The sequence below is a fragment of the Primulina eburnea genome, chromosome 17 (genome assembly GCF_022965805.1).
Source record: "Primulina eburnea isolate SZY01 chromosome 17, ASM2296580v1, whole genome shotgun sequence".
NCBI lineage: Eukaryota > Viridiplantae > Streptophyta > Magnoliopsida > Lamiales > Gesneriaceae > Primulina > Primulina eburnea.
This window is the reverse complement of record NC_133117.1, coordinates 1,590,358-1,606,982: the sequence shown is the minus strand read 5'-3', so window position 1 is coordinate 1,606,982 and position 16,625 is coordinate 1,590,358. Positions and strand designations below refer to the sequence as shown.

The window sequence follows — 16,625 nt, the reverse complement described above, 5'->3', positions numbered from 1 at the left end:
AGTTGCTCCAAAAAGGTGAAATCGCTCACCTTAGACGCCCCTCACTCCCGGCTCGACAGAAATATGAGAGGAGGTAAATCATGGTGACTCAGCCAAACCAGCAGCAGCTAGATCTTATGCTACGCCGCGCACAAGGAGCTCTCCCTCATTGGAGGGAATTAAACTCCCACACTGTCGCTTGCGAGACTCGATCTCTGGTCATTGCTCCAAGATTTACTGTTGCTGACCAACTGAGCTAAGCCCATGCAAAGAAAAAAAAAACGGTCTCACGAATTTTTATCTGTTAGACAGGTCAACTCTACCGATATTTACGATAAAAAGTAATATTTTTACATAAAAAGTAATACATTTTCATAGATGACCCAAATAAGAGATTCATCTCACAAAATATAACTCGTAATACCGTCTCACACAAGTTTTTGTCAAATCCAAAAGTTATATTAAAGATATATTTTTTAGTCTACTAACTTATTTCATTTTCAGTTTTTGTCCATTAAGTATTCAAATTTTAGTTTAGGTGCAATAACTTTAATTGATTGATTTTATTTATTTATTTTTGCTTTTAGTACCACTTTGCCGGATTGTTGATGAATACTGACCTGACGTTAGAAAATGTTAACATGACAATGAAAATTATTGAGTTTCTCGGCGCCATGATATCAATTGGATCAAAATATTCTAATAAAAAATTAGTGTACAAAGACTAAATTTTGTCGAGTTAATGAACTCAACCATAATGAGACAAATTAGTGCATGAAACGAATAAGTTGTTTTCCCATAATTTTATTAAATATATTTTGTGTAGTTAATTTTATATCCAATATAATGTAATTAGATCAAAATAATGATTTCGAAAAACTAAAAATACTAATAAATTAAAATTTAATATGTTAATTGGTAGTAGCTTTTTTTTTTTTGTAAAGTTAGCCTATTCATAATAATTATATAATTCTACTTTTATATTATTGTTTTCAAGTTATATTATTCATTTTATCTTTGTAAGCGAAATTTTTCTGCATTGTATAACAGTAAATTAAACTAATCTGGTTAAACTAATTCTGCATTGTATAACAATAAATTAAACTAATTCTGCATTGTTTTCAAGTTATATTATTCATTATAAATACGGTTAAACTGGTATATATATTTATCAATAAATTAAAAATTACAAATGGAAATATATTTAACTAATCTCTATCTATAAATAATAATAATAAATGGCATTGTATAACCAGCCCAACCGAGTTTAAATAGATATTTGAAATCAAATCAGAATATTGTTTGCTCTCAGTATTTTTCTGCATATGCATACCAAATTAGAATTCTGAAATGGCTCCATTGTTCAGCACGATCCGTGAGTTGAATCTTTCCAAGATACAATGAGCGCTTAAACTTAGATTGGTTTGTTGCTTCGGCCTATTGCATATGGAAATATCCGAAACGATGCATTTAGTTTGGAATGTGTTTTTTATGACCGAGAAGTAAGAAATTTTCTTTTCTTATTCGTAATCAATTTAAACATTTATGCATTTGTCAATATGATAATTTTTTAAAAAAATTACAGATTCGCGGATGCATGATAGTGTAAAACATCCAATATTAGAAAGGATTAAACCAATCCTCAAGTCATGAGGGCACTTTTTTGCCATAATAAAAATGTAATTGTTGCATAGAATAACATGAAGTACAATCTTTATCTCATGTATGATTTCTTTCGGAAAAAACTCATTTTAGTCTTAGTCAATTGTACGTAGTTGTACCTTGAGTTACAAATCATAAGAGTCTTAATATTTTATATATGATAGTGATATCAACCAAAAAAATTCAAATACAAACTATGTATTTAAGGACGTTTATCAAATTTTTTAAATTAAATTTATTTTCCGATTACATGATTTGTCATCATATTAGATTATTTTTATTTTAAATATATATTCATTTTTTAGTGGTAATTAATTTTTTATCTAATATTTATTAATAACTCAGAATAAACAAATGGTCGACTCTTAGTTGATATTCATTTAATATCAACGTAACGAGCTTCTCCGCTACAATAGAAACTCGGGAATTTGTGATGGAGTCACGACGACAGTCATATGAATCGCTTGCTACAGAATGGCTGAAAATATTGTATTCTCTTTTTATTTTATTTTTTTATCAAAATTTATTGTACATTTTTAGCTTCATATTTTTTTTTTAAAAAAAAACCGAGGAATAATTTTGTTACAATTGAGTCTCATATCCGAGACATCATCCTAAATTTTGAACTTTGGTGCTAGCTGCGCTGATTAAACATTTTGGTATTTCGACATCTTATTCAATACCGAAAGCTACTTCTAGGGCATGCCGTAGGAAGGAAACGCCGGAATAGAGCTATATTTCATCGACTCTAGCGACCAATGATAACTATAGAATGCACTTTTAAAAAAGAAAAAAAATAGTTTTTTAAGGAAAACCTAAACGGTTTTTATAAAATCGTCGCAAATTTTTAAATAGCTACGGTTTTGTTAAAACGGTCGGTTTTAAAAACTGACTTTAACACATTTCTTTTTTGTAGTGAAATCTGAGGGTGCTTGATACTAAAGCAAGGAAAAATTCCAAAGATCGTCTCATAAGGTGCAGTACATACATAGGTTTTTGATTCTGTAATTATTCCAAATTTGATTTTAGTGCGATAAGTTTAATTTCTGCAGGATTGATGACTTAACGTCGAACATGTTAGTAATCCAGCAAAAAATAGACTAATTATAGTGCAAAAATCAAATTTTTTGTACTAAAATCAAATTTTGCACTAAAATCAAATTAGTTTGATCAATTAAAGGATCATAAATAAGTTCATACAGACCGATATTCAGAATCAAGTAGAAAATTCCATGGCATTGAACTGCAAAAAGTATGCCAGAGAAGGGGGAATGATGTTGAGTACAAATTACTGCATAAAACATTGGAACTCTGTGAAACCGGAAAACTTCAGTCTCCGATCGATCTTCTTGAAGACAGAGTGACAGTATTGCCTAGACTTGGGAGTTTGAGACGAAACTACAGGCCAGCTCCAGCCGTGCTCAGAAACCGCGGGCACGATATCTCGGTAACTAGCATATATAGATCAAAAACATAAATATTAAGAAGATAAATTTGAGGGAAAAATGAAAATGCTTAAAACTTAAGAGTTCCTTGGACCTTGATTATCAGGTGATATGGAAAGGAAACGCTGGAGGTATTAAAATAAATGATGTTGAGTACAGATTACTGCAAGTTTATTGGAATACTCCTTACGAACACACTGTGAATGGAATCAGGTTATTTTATACTAGTGAAAATTGTTCTGTGTGTTATATATTTATTAATGATTTGCTGCTCACTTAGACATGATTTGCAGCCTTGACATGGAGATGCATTTGGTCCATAACAACTCCCGGGGAGATATCGCTGTCGCCGGTATTCTATACACACTGGGACGTCATGATACATTCCTCGAAAAGGTGAGTGCTTTCATTTACGAGACACTATCAATAACATGTCTTTAGGACGTAATTAATAATTAATAATATATATCCTTGTTGTCCACTCCTCTTTAACCAAGATCGAAACGTAGTGTTTGAACGCCTCCATTTAAGTCGCATCATTGGCAACTTTTAGTACGACAACACATGTTTGGTTCTAAAATGTGTGATGCAGAATGTGTTGGTCCCACGTGCGGAATTTGAGATAATAAAAGCCGAAAATAAAGAATAAACTGGACACCGAGATTTACGTGGAAAACCCCTAAAAATTATTAGGGTAAAAACCACGGGCAAGATGAAAAGAATTTCCACTATAATATTTTGTGGTGTACAACTCACTCACTGTGTTTCCAAAGAGAACACACACTCTCTTAATACAGGAGAACAAACACCTCACAAATATTATAGAACTAGAGAAAACTCGAAGAAGGGATTGAGAATGGGATGCAATGAAATGCAGAATGATGCATCTATTTATAGATGCACCATTACAATGTGAATCCTTCGTCTGAAAATCAGCTGCCTAACAAACGTATTCAAATTGTTCTTTGATTATTTAGTCAATAATGTACCTAGCATTTATTGCATGTCTCTACCGACATTTCTCCCACTTGGAGATTTGATTGAGAATCAAACATATCTCCACACATCCTTTCAATCTTGTCATCCCCTGCTGTTTACGTTTCTGCTAGACCACTTGAGAATCTACACCACTCAAACTTTTCAATGTTCACTGGCTTGGTCAGAAAATCAGCTATGTTTTCCTTCGTATGGATCTTCTGCATATCCACGCTTCGTTCTTCTACTACTTCCAGCACAAAGTGAAATTGAACTCCAATGTGTTTCGTTCTGGAATGAAAGGCTGGATTCCTTGCGATATGCAAGGCACTCTGACTGTCACAAAACAAAGGAACATTCTCTTGTTTGTGCCCGATCTCCTCCAACAACCTTTTAATCTATATTGCCTCCTTGCAAGCTTCAGTAGCTACCATGTATTCTGCCTCTGTTGTAGATAACGCCACAACTGTCTGCAGTTTTGAAACCCAGCTTACTGCTCCTCCTGCAAGCGTAAACACATAACCAGTAGTAGATTTCCTCTTATCAGGAACACCTGCATAATCTGAATCGACATAGCCCCTGAGTGTAAAATCTGATCTTCCATAACATAATGCAGCATTTGAGGTACCCTTAATGTATCTAAGGATCCTCTTAACAGTGCTCCAATGCTCTCGTCCAGGATTCGCCATATACCGACTAACTGCTCCCACTGCTTGAGCAATGTCCGGTCTTGTACATATCATGGCGAACATCAAACTTCCCACTGCTGATGCATATGGTACTCGAGACATCTCCATCCTCTCTGCTTCACTGCTAGGACACATCTCGGAGGATAACTTGAAGTTAACAGGAAGATGGGTCGATATTGGCTTACTATCTTGCATGTTGAAGCGTTGCAAGACTTTCTTCAAACAATTTCTCTGTGAAAGCCAAATCTTTCTGTTACTTCTATCTCGGTGAACTTGCATCCCTAGAATCTTGTTTGCTGGTCCTAAGTCCTTCATATCAAATTCCCTAGCCAACTGTGCCTTCAATCCTTGGACCTGATATTTGTTGGGGCCTGCTACCAACATGTCATCCACATACAACAGCAAAATGATATAATCATCACCAGACCTCTTGAAATATGTACAAGGGTCTGCACTCAGTCTGTTGTATCCAAGGCTCATGATATAGGAATCAAATCTCTTGTACCAACACCTCGGCGCCTGTTTGAGACCGTACAGAGATTTGTTCAACCTGCAAACCAAGTTCTCTTTGCCTTTTTCCGCAAAACCTTCTGGCTGGAGCATATAGATTTCTTCTTCAAGATCTCCATGAAGAAACGCCGTTTTCACATCTAGCTGTTCTAGATGTAGGTCAAACACCGCACATAATGCCAATATTACTCTGACTGTTGTAAGCCGAACCACAGGAGAAAATATCTCATTGAAGTCAATGCCTTCTTTCTGAGCATATCCTTTTACCACCAATCTAGCACGATACCGCTCCACTTGGTTATTGCCATCACGCTTGATCTTATAGACCCATCTGTTTCCAATGGCTTTCCTTCCTCGTGGTAGTGTAACAAGATCCCAAGTTTTATTTCTGTCTAATGCCTCCAACTCTTCTTGCATTGCTATCTTCCACAAGGATACATCCGAGCTTTGAGTAGCCTCGTGGAAACTCAATGGCTCACCATCCTCTGATAATAGACAATATGCAATGTTGCTTTCAGTGACATAATCTGAAAGCCAACCTGGTGGTCTTCTGTCTCGAGTTGACTGCCTCACATTGGAAACCTCAGACTCAACATGTTCTTGTTCTTCGTGCTCTGGTACTGCTTCACAAGAAACTTGACCTTCGTCTGTCTTATTCTCCACCTGAAATATAGTAGTTTTTGAATTCAGTGTGCCTTTGTCTCCCTTTACTTTATCTTCCTCGAAGATAACATCCCTGCTGATGACAAGCTTGTGAACAGTAGGATCCCACAAGCGAAACCCATTTACTCCATCAGCATAACCCAAGAAGATACATTTTCTGGATTTTGAATCCAACTTCGATCTTTCTTGCTCATTGTACAGAACGTACACCGGACTTCCAAATGTATGCAAATGAGAATAATCTGTCGGCTTCCCAGTCCACATCTCCATCGGAGTCTTCAGATCAATCGCCACTGAAGGAGAACGATTGATAATATAACAAACGGTTTTGACTGCTTCCGCCCAAAATCATTTTTCTAGACCCGCAGTCCTCAACATAGCTCTTGTTCTGTCCAACAAGGTCTTGTTCATCCGCTCCGCCACTCCATTCTGTTGAGGTGTGTAAGCCGTCGTGAACTGTCTCTTGATGCCCTCATATTGACAATATGCATCAAACTCGTCACTGGTATATTCTCCTCCGTTGTCAGTCCTCAGACACTTGATTTTCTTTTCAGAATCAAGTTCAACCCGCGCTTTGAAATCTTTGAAGACTTGAAAAACATCTGATTTCTTCTTGATTGGATACACCCAACATCTCCTAGAGAAATCATCAATGAACGAGACAAAGTATCTCGCTCCTCCTAGGGATACAACCGGTGCTTGCCAAACATCCGAATGAATCAGCTCCAATATGCTTTTGCTCCTGGCAGTAGAAGTGCCAAACTTTAATCTGTGTTGTTTACTGGTAACACAGTGCTCACAAAAGGGTAGTGACACTTTTGTAAGTCCCGGCAGCAGCTTCCGTCCTGAGAGAATTTTCAACCCCCGTTCTAACATATACCCGAGCTTTCTATGCCATAACACTGTTAATTCTTCTCCAGAACCAATTGATGCAACAGCTAGTTCCGCCTCTTTGTGTGTTTCCCCCAAAAGTATATACAGATTTGCAGCAACCTTTTCCGCCTTCATAACCACAAGCGTGCCCTTCACAATTTTCATGATCCCGTTCTCGATCCGAGTTTTGCACCCGATGTCATCCAATTGTCCCAAGGACAAAAGATTTTTTGTCAGTCCTTTCACATGTCGTACCTCCTGTATGGTGTGAATGGTGCCATCAAACATTTTAATTTTGACAGTACCGACCCCAGCGATTTCCAAGGCATGATCATTTCCCATGAATACAGATCCTCCTGAGACTGGTTTATAATGGTCAAACCATTCTCTCCGAGACGTCATGTGCCACGTCGCTCCTGAATCCATAATCCATGTGTCACAAAATTTATGCATGCCTTCTGCAACAGTTGCTGCTTCGCTGAATAATATTTCACCACTGCCTGAAGTACTGGCCACATTTCCTTGAGAAATTTTATCGATACTCGTACACTCTCTCTTGAAGTGCCCTTTACCGCCACATTTGAAGCAGTAAATATTTTTCTTCTTACTTCTGACTTTGATCTACCTCGTCTTTGGCTCCCACTGGAGTCACGGTCCATGAATCTTACTCTTATCATCGGCAAAGCCTCTGCCTGCTTCGAAGTTACCAACCTGTCTTCCTTATTCTTGCGCCGACTTTCTTCTCCGAGAACCGCAGTTAGGACATCGTCGAATCTTAGAAAGCCCATAAGAATATTGTTGGTAATGTTGATGATAAGTTGATCGTATGAATCTGGTAGACTTTGAAGTAGAAGCTCCGCACGTTCATTTTCTCCTATTTTATGCCCCATGGAAGTGAGTTGGGCAAATAGAGTATTTAGTGTATTGATATGGTCGGTCATTGATGAAGATTCCGCCATCCGAAGAGTATAAAGCCTTCTCTTTAGAAAAATCATGTTGTGTAGCGACTTGACCTCGTACATCTTTGTCAGAGTATCCCAGATAACTTTGGCTGTTTTTATCTCAGAGATACTTGACAAAAATTCTTCTGCTATAGCCAAGTGTAAATTGGCAACAGCGTTGTCATTCATCTCGTTCCACTTTCCATCATCTGTAATCTCCACCGGTCTGTCTCCAATAGCCGCCAAGCAATTCTCCTTTTTTAAAACTGCTTGTATCTTTATTTTCCACAGCATAAAATTGCTTCCGTTGAACTTTGCTATCTCGTACCTTCCCGCCATTATGTCTACAACAATTTTAGTAGACCAGACAAAATAATCCCGCCTTAAATAAAAAATCTCAAAAAATCTTTTCTGATGTGGAAGATCAGTCTAAGCTGCAACCACAGAGCATACTCAGAATTTTAGGAAATTTTAAACCAAGGCTCAGATACCACTTGTTGGTCCCACGTGCGGAATTTGAGATAATAAAAGCCGAAAATAAAGAATAAACTGGACACCGAGATTTACGTGGAAAACCCTAAAAATTATTAGGGTAAAAACCACGGGCAAGATGAAAAGAATTTCCACTATAATATTTTGTGGTGTACAACTCACTCACTGTGTTTCCAAAGAGAACACACACTCTCTTAATACAGAAGAACAAACACCTCACAAATATTATAGAACTAAGCACTCAAATGCTTATAAGATGAAAACTCGAAGAAGGGATTGAGAATGGGATGCAATGAAATGCAGAATGATGCATCTATTTATAGATGCACCATTACAAAGTGAATCCTTCGTCTGAAAATCAGCTGCCTAACAAACGTATTCAAATTGTTCTTTGATTATTTAGTCAATAATGTACCTAGCATTTATTGCATGTCTCTACCGACAGAATGCACACATTTGTACTAATGATATCTCCTATAGTTTGTTAAAAACTTTAAATCTGTTACCGTGGAAGGGCTGAGCTTGGGGGTTTTTGATCCATGGGGATCAAGTTTGGTGGCAGAAAGTACTTCAGCTATTTGGGTTCGCTCGCTTTTCCCCCGTGCATGGAGGGCATTCTCTGGACTCTACTCAAGAAGGTGAGTTGTCGGGATTTCACCGCCTGATATTCTTTGAATTTCGGATGTGATTGCCTATTCTTAATTGTTGGCAAGGATAGTTTCCATTACAGGGATTCGAGTGGATAGAATCAAGCATATGTCTGAACTTCGGCTACAAATTTCCAGCTTCTTTAAAATTTAACGTCTTTTTTTTTTACGGTAATAACTCATAATTTTATTGATTAAAATCATCTATTACAAGCCTACCCAACCATAACGAGAATCCACCATTCACCCAAACAAAAGATGAGGAGTAAGAAAAAGCAAAATGAGCAATATCGTGAACAACTTTATTCGCCGAGATATGAGCATGAATAAGCTCAACAATTTTTAACGTCTTTTACAAATTGAATAAATGTACTAGAACTCCATATTGTGCTCGAATTCAGTTTTAAAATATATGAAAATGTGTTCGATAATTTAAATACCGATTAAATACTATTTAACCCAATTAATAATAATAATAATCACATATGGGCTCGATTAGAGTATTAATTATTGCAAATATAAAATCGCAAAATAGTCTTACGCGATTTTCAAGTTAGTTGTGCGATATCAGTTGGCAGCAGCACTTGTCGAGATCCTACACTCCCATTTTTGTGCGGCTCGGCGGGACTGGAAGCATTGGGTCGCTGGAAGCATAGATGGCGGCGGAATCGAACGATCTCGAAGCTACGCTGAAACCCTTTTATCAGAGAGCTTCCGAAGCAGAGGTTTTACATCTATCGAACTCTCTCAGATAATAATTATTTGGTTCCCTTTTTGTTTTCTGCCATCTAATTAATTCTAAGTGCTTCAATTAATTTCAAAGATGTACTGATTTTTTCTGCTTTTTCTTTGTGTAGTATGTATGTCATTTAGCTTTTATGTTTGACGAGTTGGGGGACGAGAATGGTGGCCCATGGAAAAATATTCAAATATCAAATGTAATTTAATTAGCATTGTTCGTCTTTCTGTATAACAAGATTTAATCTCTCCAAGGTGCAGCTCAAATGTCCTGAATTTGAATTTTTTTGACAAGAAAATTTGATTACTTTGGTGGAATATTGAAATTGAGGATACTTCGGTGAGAAGTACTCAATTTGATTAATGGAGAACGATTACCGTATTAAAATTTGTGATTATGATCTAATAATAGCATACGTCCATAAAGTATAGAATTAAAAAAAATTGTTTTTAAAGATGTCCAAATTTGTATTCTTGGAGACCATCTGGATCCTTTCATTTGAACATACAAACGTATATAGCTGACCTTAAGCTGAAGCATGATTAGTGATTACCATTGCTCTAGGTTCAAAAGCTGCAAGCTATCATTATTATGAATTACGGTTTCAATGAGCATGTGTGATTATAACCAAATATGTCAATAGGGATTCATAATTTTTTTCAAATGTTGAAGTGGAAACCGTCCAGGAGATGATAATTATCTGGGAGTTCATTATTGTTCACCACCATAAAAATTTAATACCTCTCTTTTCCTTTTTTTTTTTTTTTTTTTGTAATTAAGGAACGGTTGGCGAGACTTGAAGCTGCTCTTGCTGGAAATAAAGGTCTGTTTCAAAATGTATGTTATTTTTTCCGATTATGCTCGGATACAAGGTTTCTAATTCTTCCTCACCTTTCAAACATGGTGCTCTATAGACTCTGGAGAGAAGGAACTGCTCAAGTCAGTGGATGAACTTCAGTCAAAGCCAGGAGATTCAAAACCTGAGCATGTTGTGGAGAAACAAGAGGCATGTTTCTTCATGTCTTATTTTTTCTTTAATTTTAGAATCTTGGAAATCAATATCTGAGGTTGAATTTTTCTGTATCAGACTATGCAAGTGGTGATGCAGCTAAGGGCAGAAAATGAAAAGTTGCGATATCGAATCATCCATCTTGTTCGAGCATTGGAAGATGCTGATAGCAAATTGGCTTTAAAGTGAGCATGGTAAATGTCTATGACAATATTGTTTTGATAGTGTTTGCTCATCTATTTTGAAGCACAACATTTGAACTAGTGTATGGTATTAAACATTTTACTCACACGTTATCATGAGCCATAAACTTTTTATATAAAATTAGTTGCTTGGTCCTATAATCTTTATTCTGTTCAACCTGTTTTCCGGGTAAAAATAGGATGAAAATTTATAGAACGAAACCCAACCCTCTCCAAAAATTAACAAGTCCGTAAAGTAAACCACTGGAGTACCTCCTAATATGTTGATTTTGAGAGCTTTTTTTCTTTTGAGGCCATCAACCTAGCAGACCATCTCATCCCTATAACTCAACTTTCCATATTTTCTGCCAAAAATGCATACTAGTTTTTTTTTATATTTGATTCCATGTATCAAACTTCTCTACGTGATATTCTATATCGGAGACTTTTACTTATATTTCAAGAAAATGACACATGATAAATGCTCTTTATCAATCTCACTTTCTTATGATTTATGAGTAGTAGTACCCCAACTATACAAATTGGTTTTGGCTGTATAAGTAGCAGGAATCTTGTTAATGATGCATCATCTTGTTGTCTGAATCAGTGAATGCTCACTGACGATGAAATCCCTTGTCCGTGCTACTTATATTCAATTGTTATTTTTGTTTTTGAAATATTTTGCACTAAAAAGGAGACCGACTTGTACTTCGTTCGTAGAGTGCTACATTTTGATGCTTGTATGCTGATAAATCTTTGAACTTAATATTATTGTATTGAAAATAGAAGTGTCCATTCTTTTGTCCCACGAAGACAGGCTCAAGAAGTACCACAACGCCCGCGCCCCCTTCCTTTCTTTATGTTTGACCCGTGAATTCATCTTGATTCCATGGATGCAACAGTTTGATTTATCAGAATACTCAAATTTGAGATATGTTTAGGTCCTTCTTAAGAGCTATATATATTTAGTGACCAGTAATGGATGTATGCCATAGTCTCGTTTTTGTGATTTGTTACACTGAACTCATTTTACATATAGATGGGTGCACATTGTCAGTTCACAACTCTTGAGTCCGGATCACACTCAGGGATTCGACCTAGGACGACCCTTGGTTTTGTAGCCTGTCATGACCTTTGGCCATATTAAGTTTGTTCGGAGATCAATTGCATCATACAGTTTTCACTCCCTTGCATTTTTTACTACAACGTTTGTCAAGTGTTTAGAGACATCCTTCATCTTTATCCAATGTAACGAACTCGACCCATCATATAATTTCCACTCCCTTGCATTTTTTTACCAGTTGCAGCGCAAGATATCGACGTGTTTTTGGATCTGAACTCGACTGTGAGCCTCTAATCGTGAACATTTTTCTCTTTCGGTGATTTGCTGCCAAAGCAATCGACACACACACACGATAAATTCCTGGAAAATTGGTGTTACTCCAACATTAAAAACGTTTTCGAGGTTGTAAAGATTTCTCAGTGGGAAACTTTGTGGATTCCTTTTTCATGTGATATCTTGACCCATTTTATTCAATGCACCATAAATATGGAACAGGTAAAATAAACGTGGTTGGGAGCATCAGTGCCCACACAACTAATGAATATAATAATAAATTGTCCCTTGATTGAAACTTCTCCTGCTTCCCATATTCATTTTTATTCTTTTTGTATTATTTATTTTACTATAAAAAAATTAAATTTGTATATTATTTACTAAAAATTATGTGATAAATTTAATGTTATACATGTAAATTTAATCATTTTATTTTTTCTCTAAAAAAGCAAATACATCATCACTCCGGATAAACTCGCTATGGCATAAAGTTTGAGCCCACACTCGATAGCACGTGATTGATTTATGAATATTAAATTCTAAAATATATCTATTTTTTAAAGTGGAATAATTATGTAATCTTGAAATATGTTTAAATACTTTTTTTCAATATAATGGAAATTTATTAATGAATTAGGCCATACCTCGTATGCGAAATAAATTAAACAATCTAAAAATGGCTTTTGAAATATATTGCAATAATTATTAAACTTTACATAGTTAGATTTTCGATGGTGAAAATTGATTGTACCCACGCATGGAAAGGACATTGCTATATTAAGGAATGTGGGATTGTCGGGCATAATTAAGAATGTTATTTTTTTTATTCATTTTAAATAAATAGTTTAGTTTTTATATGTGTTTATTATTATTTTTTCTATTCGTTTTCAATATATCATATTCGTTAAATAAATGACCTGTTCCAACGATTTTTATTTAATACTTATTAAATGAGGATGTTATTTTTTTCGGGCATAATTATGAATGTTATTTTTATTCATTTTAAATTAAATATCGTATGAAATTCATTCTATTTTGTATTTAAATTATATATATATATATGTGTGTGTATATTCTATTATGGTAATACTTATGTGAGATGGTCTCACGGATCATATTTGTGAGACGGATATCTTATTTGGGCCATCCATGAAAAATTATTATTTTTTATGCTAAGAATACTATTTTTTATCGTGAATATGAGTATGGTTGACTCCTCTCACAGATTAAGATTCGTGTGACGGTCTCACATGATATTCACTTTTCTATTATATATCATTAAAAGAAATTGCATTGCAATAAATAAACCGGCATGTCCCAGATTCCCAGATACAGTACTCGTAATTTTGTCGGTAGAGCGATTGGGTCAGTTTGGTTTTGCCTATGAAAGTACGATGAAACTGTAAATTGAAATGTTATTTTTGTCAAATAAATAAAATTTATATATATTACCTTTGACAATTTAATTAATCAAGTTCATTTGAGAATATGAGAAATTTTAGTTTGAAATAAATCGAAATAAATGTTATTTGAAAAATAAAAAAATAAATAATTAGAAGGAGTAATTTGGAAAAATAAGATATTCCTCTAAGAAGTTGATGATTTCTATTGTTCTTCACTTGAAATAAGCATAATATTTAACCATAAATACTAAGAAATAGATAATTCACTTGTATATATGTATTTTTTCAAAAATTTCCCCACAGTTTTCAGTATCTTCTAATTCTCTCTAAAAATAAATCTAATGTGATACCGTCTCACGGATCTTAATATGTTAAACGGGTCAACCCTACCAATATTCACAATAAAAAGTAATACTCTTAGCATAAAAAGTAATATTATTTCATGGATGACTCAAATAAGAGATCCGTCTCACAAATACGACTCGTGAGACCGTTTCACACCAATTTTTGTCTCTCTCTAATTGTAAAATTTGAGTTTTTAATTAGACAATAAAATTTAAATAAACTCAAATTTAAATATAAAAATAGAAATGGATAAAAACTAAATTAATACATGTAATCAATATCTGTTAATATGAGAAATGAATGACTCAAACTCCAGCTGGGCCGCGCCGCCTTGTGTGACGGAACTCCTGACGGCGCCACCAAACTCCTCCGCTCTCTTCCTCACCTCTTCTCCTTCTTCAGAAACCATCATTTTCCTTAAAGCTCTCTCCACTTCACAAGATCTCACCGACTCATTTCCAGGCCCCCACTCTTTCACAGTTACGCCAATTTTAAGGATTTTGGTGATTAAAACCGCATTTCTCGGTTGATCCGAGTGCACGGGCCATGCGGCGATCGGAACCCCCATTGAAATGCTTTCCATGCAAGAATTCCAGCCACAGTGACTCAAAAATCCACCAGTCGCGAAGTGTCCCAAGATCTCCAGTTGCGGGGCCCAGTCTCTCACAATGATTCCATTTTCTTGATTTCTCTCTTCAAACCCTTTTGGCAACTGCTCAGTTGGTCTTTTGTCCTCTTCTCCAGTACCTGTAAAAACATCTCCTCGATCTGCATCTCTCAGAACCCACAAGAATTTCACCTCGCTTTTCTCTAATCCTATAGCGAGTTCTCTGATCTCTTCATTTGACAATGAAATGGTTGTACCGAAAGAAACAAAGATAGCTGATCTTGGGGCCTGCATGTCGAGCCATTTTAAGCATTTGTGGCGAGAATTTGATTCTGCTGCATTGATTATTACTGGATTAAATGGCCCTAGAGCCCACTGTCTCTTTTTACTGATTTCAGATTTAGTTAATAATTCAAAAAAGTGATTTTCAATAACCCTGGAAGTGTTGTAAATCTCGCCTGAATTAAATTTCTTGTATTGGTGTTGTTTCCCCATGAATCTTACGAATTCAGTAGTGAAACAACCTTCCAGAGATGGCAAAATTTCCAGGATTTCTGAATCTATCGAAAAGGGTCTTCCCTTTTTCTCCCACAAGAAGAAAAAGATGGAAAAAGCTGAAACACTGTGAAAGGTGTAGGACTCAGCATTCGGAAGGTTGACAAAATCTTGAATCACGGATCCCATCATGGAGTCATGAATAATCACAACGCGTCGACTTGTTGCTGAAAGTTTGCGTAAAAGCTCTTCGACAGGTTTCCGAAGAAGCAAAGAAGCCTCGAACAGGGGCTGGAGGTGTGAGGGAAATTTGATTGGTGCGTGGGGATCAGGTGGCGGGGATTGGAAAGAAAGTGATGTGTATTCATGGAAGACTATGTTTGAAATGGTCACATGGTCCCATCCCTGCACGCGTCGCCGTGCCTGGCGGCTGTGTGTGGCCGTGCTGACGTAGTGCACCGCCACTCCCTGGGCTGAGATGAGGCAGGAGAGGTGGAGGAGCTGGTTGAGATGGCCTTGGGAGGGGAAGGGAACCATGAGAACCACCACTTCTGCATCGCTCGAGCCGCCCTTCGAATCCATGAGAGGTGATGCAATGAGTAGTGCTGAAGTGTCGATTACATATATACATTTTTTTTTTTGAAATAGATTACATATATACATATATATACATATATATACATATATACATATATATACATACATACATATATATACATACATACATATATATATAGGCGACAAGTACATATTATTCCGTCAATATTATTATATTACCAACAATTAGATTTTTATAGAGAAAATTGCTATTCAGTGAATACATCTTTACATGAAAAGTGCTATTCAATGAAAATATCTCTTTATTACATATTTTTGTATTCATCTGAGATTATGTATTCATCTTTATATATATATATAGGCGAAAAATACACATTTTTGAAAAGTTCTATTCAATACATGAAAATGAAAAGAGACGTAAAGATGTATATAAAGATAACATGTTAAAACTGAAATTTAATAACTTAATTATTAAAATAGTAAAAGACATATATGAATTACAAAAATCAAAAAAATTTCATGCATAATTCACTCACTACAAGAAATAGGGCTTTCAACAATGCACATCGTTGTCATATATTTTTTAACAACAGTTTTAATGAAAATTGTTGTCTTTTAACATGTTTTTTAAATAAACAATGCTTTATAATAGATAAGAATCTAGTATGTATTGCATAACACAATATTGGCATGCGAATGTAATTTCCTGTAACGTTCATTCGATAAATGAATTTTAAATGAAATTTATATTGAGTGTATTTGAAATCCACCATAATTATTATAAATTTATACTTGGATTTATGGATTTCAAATATATTTTTATTATTTAAAGAAGTAACTAGTAAGACCATAAATTTCAAATCATAACACTCTTGTTTATATAATACTTCATGTTAATTATGATGAATTTCAAGTTCGCACAATAATGATGTCATTTGAAATTCATTCGACTTTGTATTACTAAATGTGTAAATAAGTAATGGCAAAAACTTGTGTGAGACGGTCTCACGGGTCGTATTTGTGAGACGGATCACTTATTTGGATCATCCATGGAAAAGTATTACTTTTTATGCTA

At 35.4% G+C, this 16,625-nt stretch overlaps 2 protein-coding genes across 4 annotated transcripts; one reads left to right on the top strand and one right to left on the bottom strand.

Annotated features, from left to right (window-relative positions):
• The first annotated feature begins 9,421 nt into the window (after positions 1-9,421).
• On the top strand, positions 9,422-12,397 carry LOC140818407 (uncharacterized). 3 transcript variants are annotated; one of them, XM_073178344.1, is made up of 5 exons: positions 9,422-9,601; positions 10,396-10,438; positions 10,530-10,621; positions 10,703-10,818; positions 12,108-12,397. In XM_073178344.1, exons 1-4 carry the CDS (start codon positions 9,533-9,535, stop codon positions 10,811-10,813), a joined length of 315 nt encoding a protein of 104 aa, XP_073034445.1. In that variant the 5' UTR covers positions 9,422-9,532; the 3' UTR covers positions 10,814-10,818; positions 12,108-12,397. The 3 variants fall into 3 exon arrangements, with proteins under 3 accessions (XP_073034445.1, XP_073034446.1, XP_073034444.1); XM_073178345.1 differs by lacking the exon at positions 12,108-12,397 and adding an exon at positions 11,846-12,043; XM_073178343.1 differs by lacking the exon at positions 12,108-12,397 and having other exon boundaries at positions 9,423-9,601; positions 10,703-10,940.
• Positions 12,398-13,960: 1,563 nt separating this feature from the next.
• Positions 13,961-15,602, bottom strand: LOC140818273 (zeatin O-glucosyltransferase-like). The gene has a single exon (XM_073178193.1). The coding sequence runs from the start codon at positions 15,572-15,574 to the stop codon at positions 14,165-14,167; it is 1,410 nt and encodes a 469-aa protein (XP_073034294.1). The 5' UTR covers positions 15,575-15,602; the 3' UTR covers positions 13,961-14,164.
• Between the last annotated feature and the right edge of the window lie 1,023 nt (positions 15,603-16,625).

Bases quoted from the DNA above. Each gene is read 5' to 3' on its own strand.
- LOC140818407 (XM_073178344.1), top strand. From the start codon at position 9,533: ATGGCGGCGGAATCGAACGATCTCGAAGCTACGCTGAAACCCTTTTAT. The intron at 9,602-10,395 runs GTTTTACATCTA...TTTGTAATTAAG, and splicing joins AGAGAGCTTCCGAAGCAGAG to GAACGGTTGGCGAGACTTGA. The intron at 10,622-10,702 runs GCATGTTTCTTC...TTTCTGTATCAG, and splicing joins ATGTTGTGGAGAAACAAGAG to ACTATGCAAGTGGTGATGCA.
- LOC140818273 (XM_073178193.1), bottom strand. From the start codon at position 15,574: ATGGATTCGAAGGGCGGCTCGAGCGATGCAGAAGTGGTGGTTCTCATG.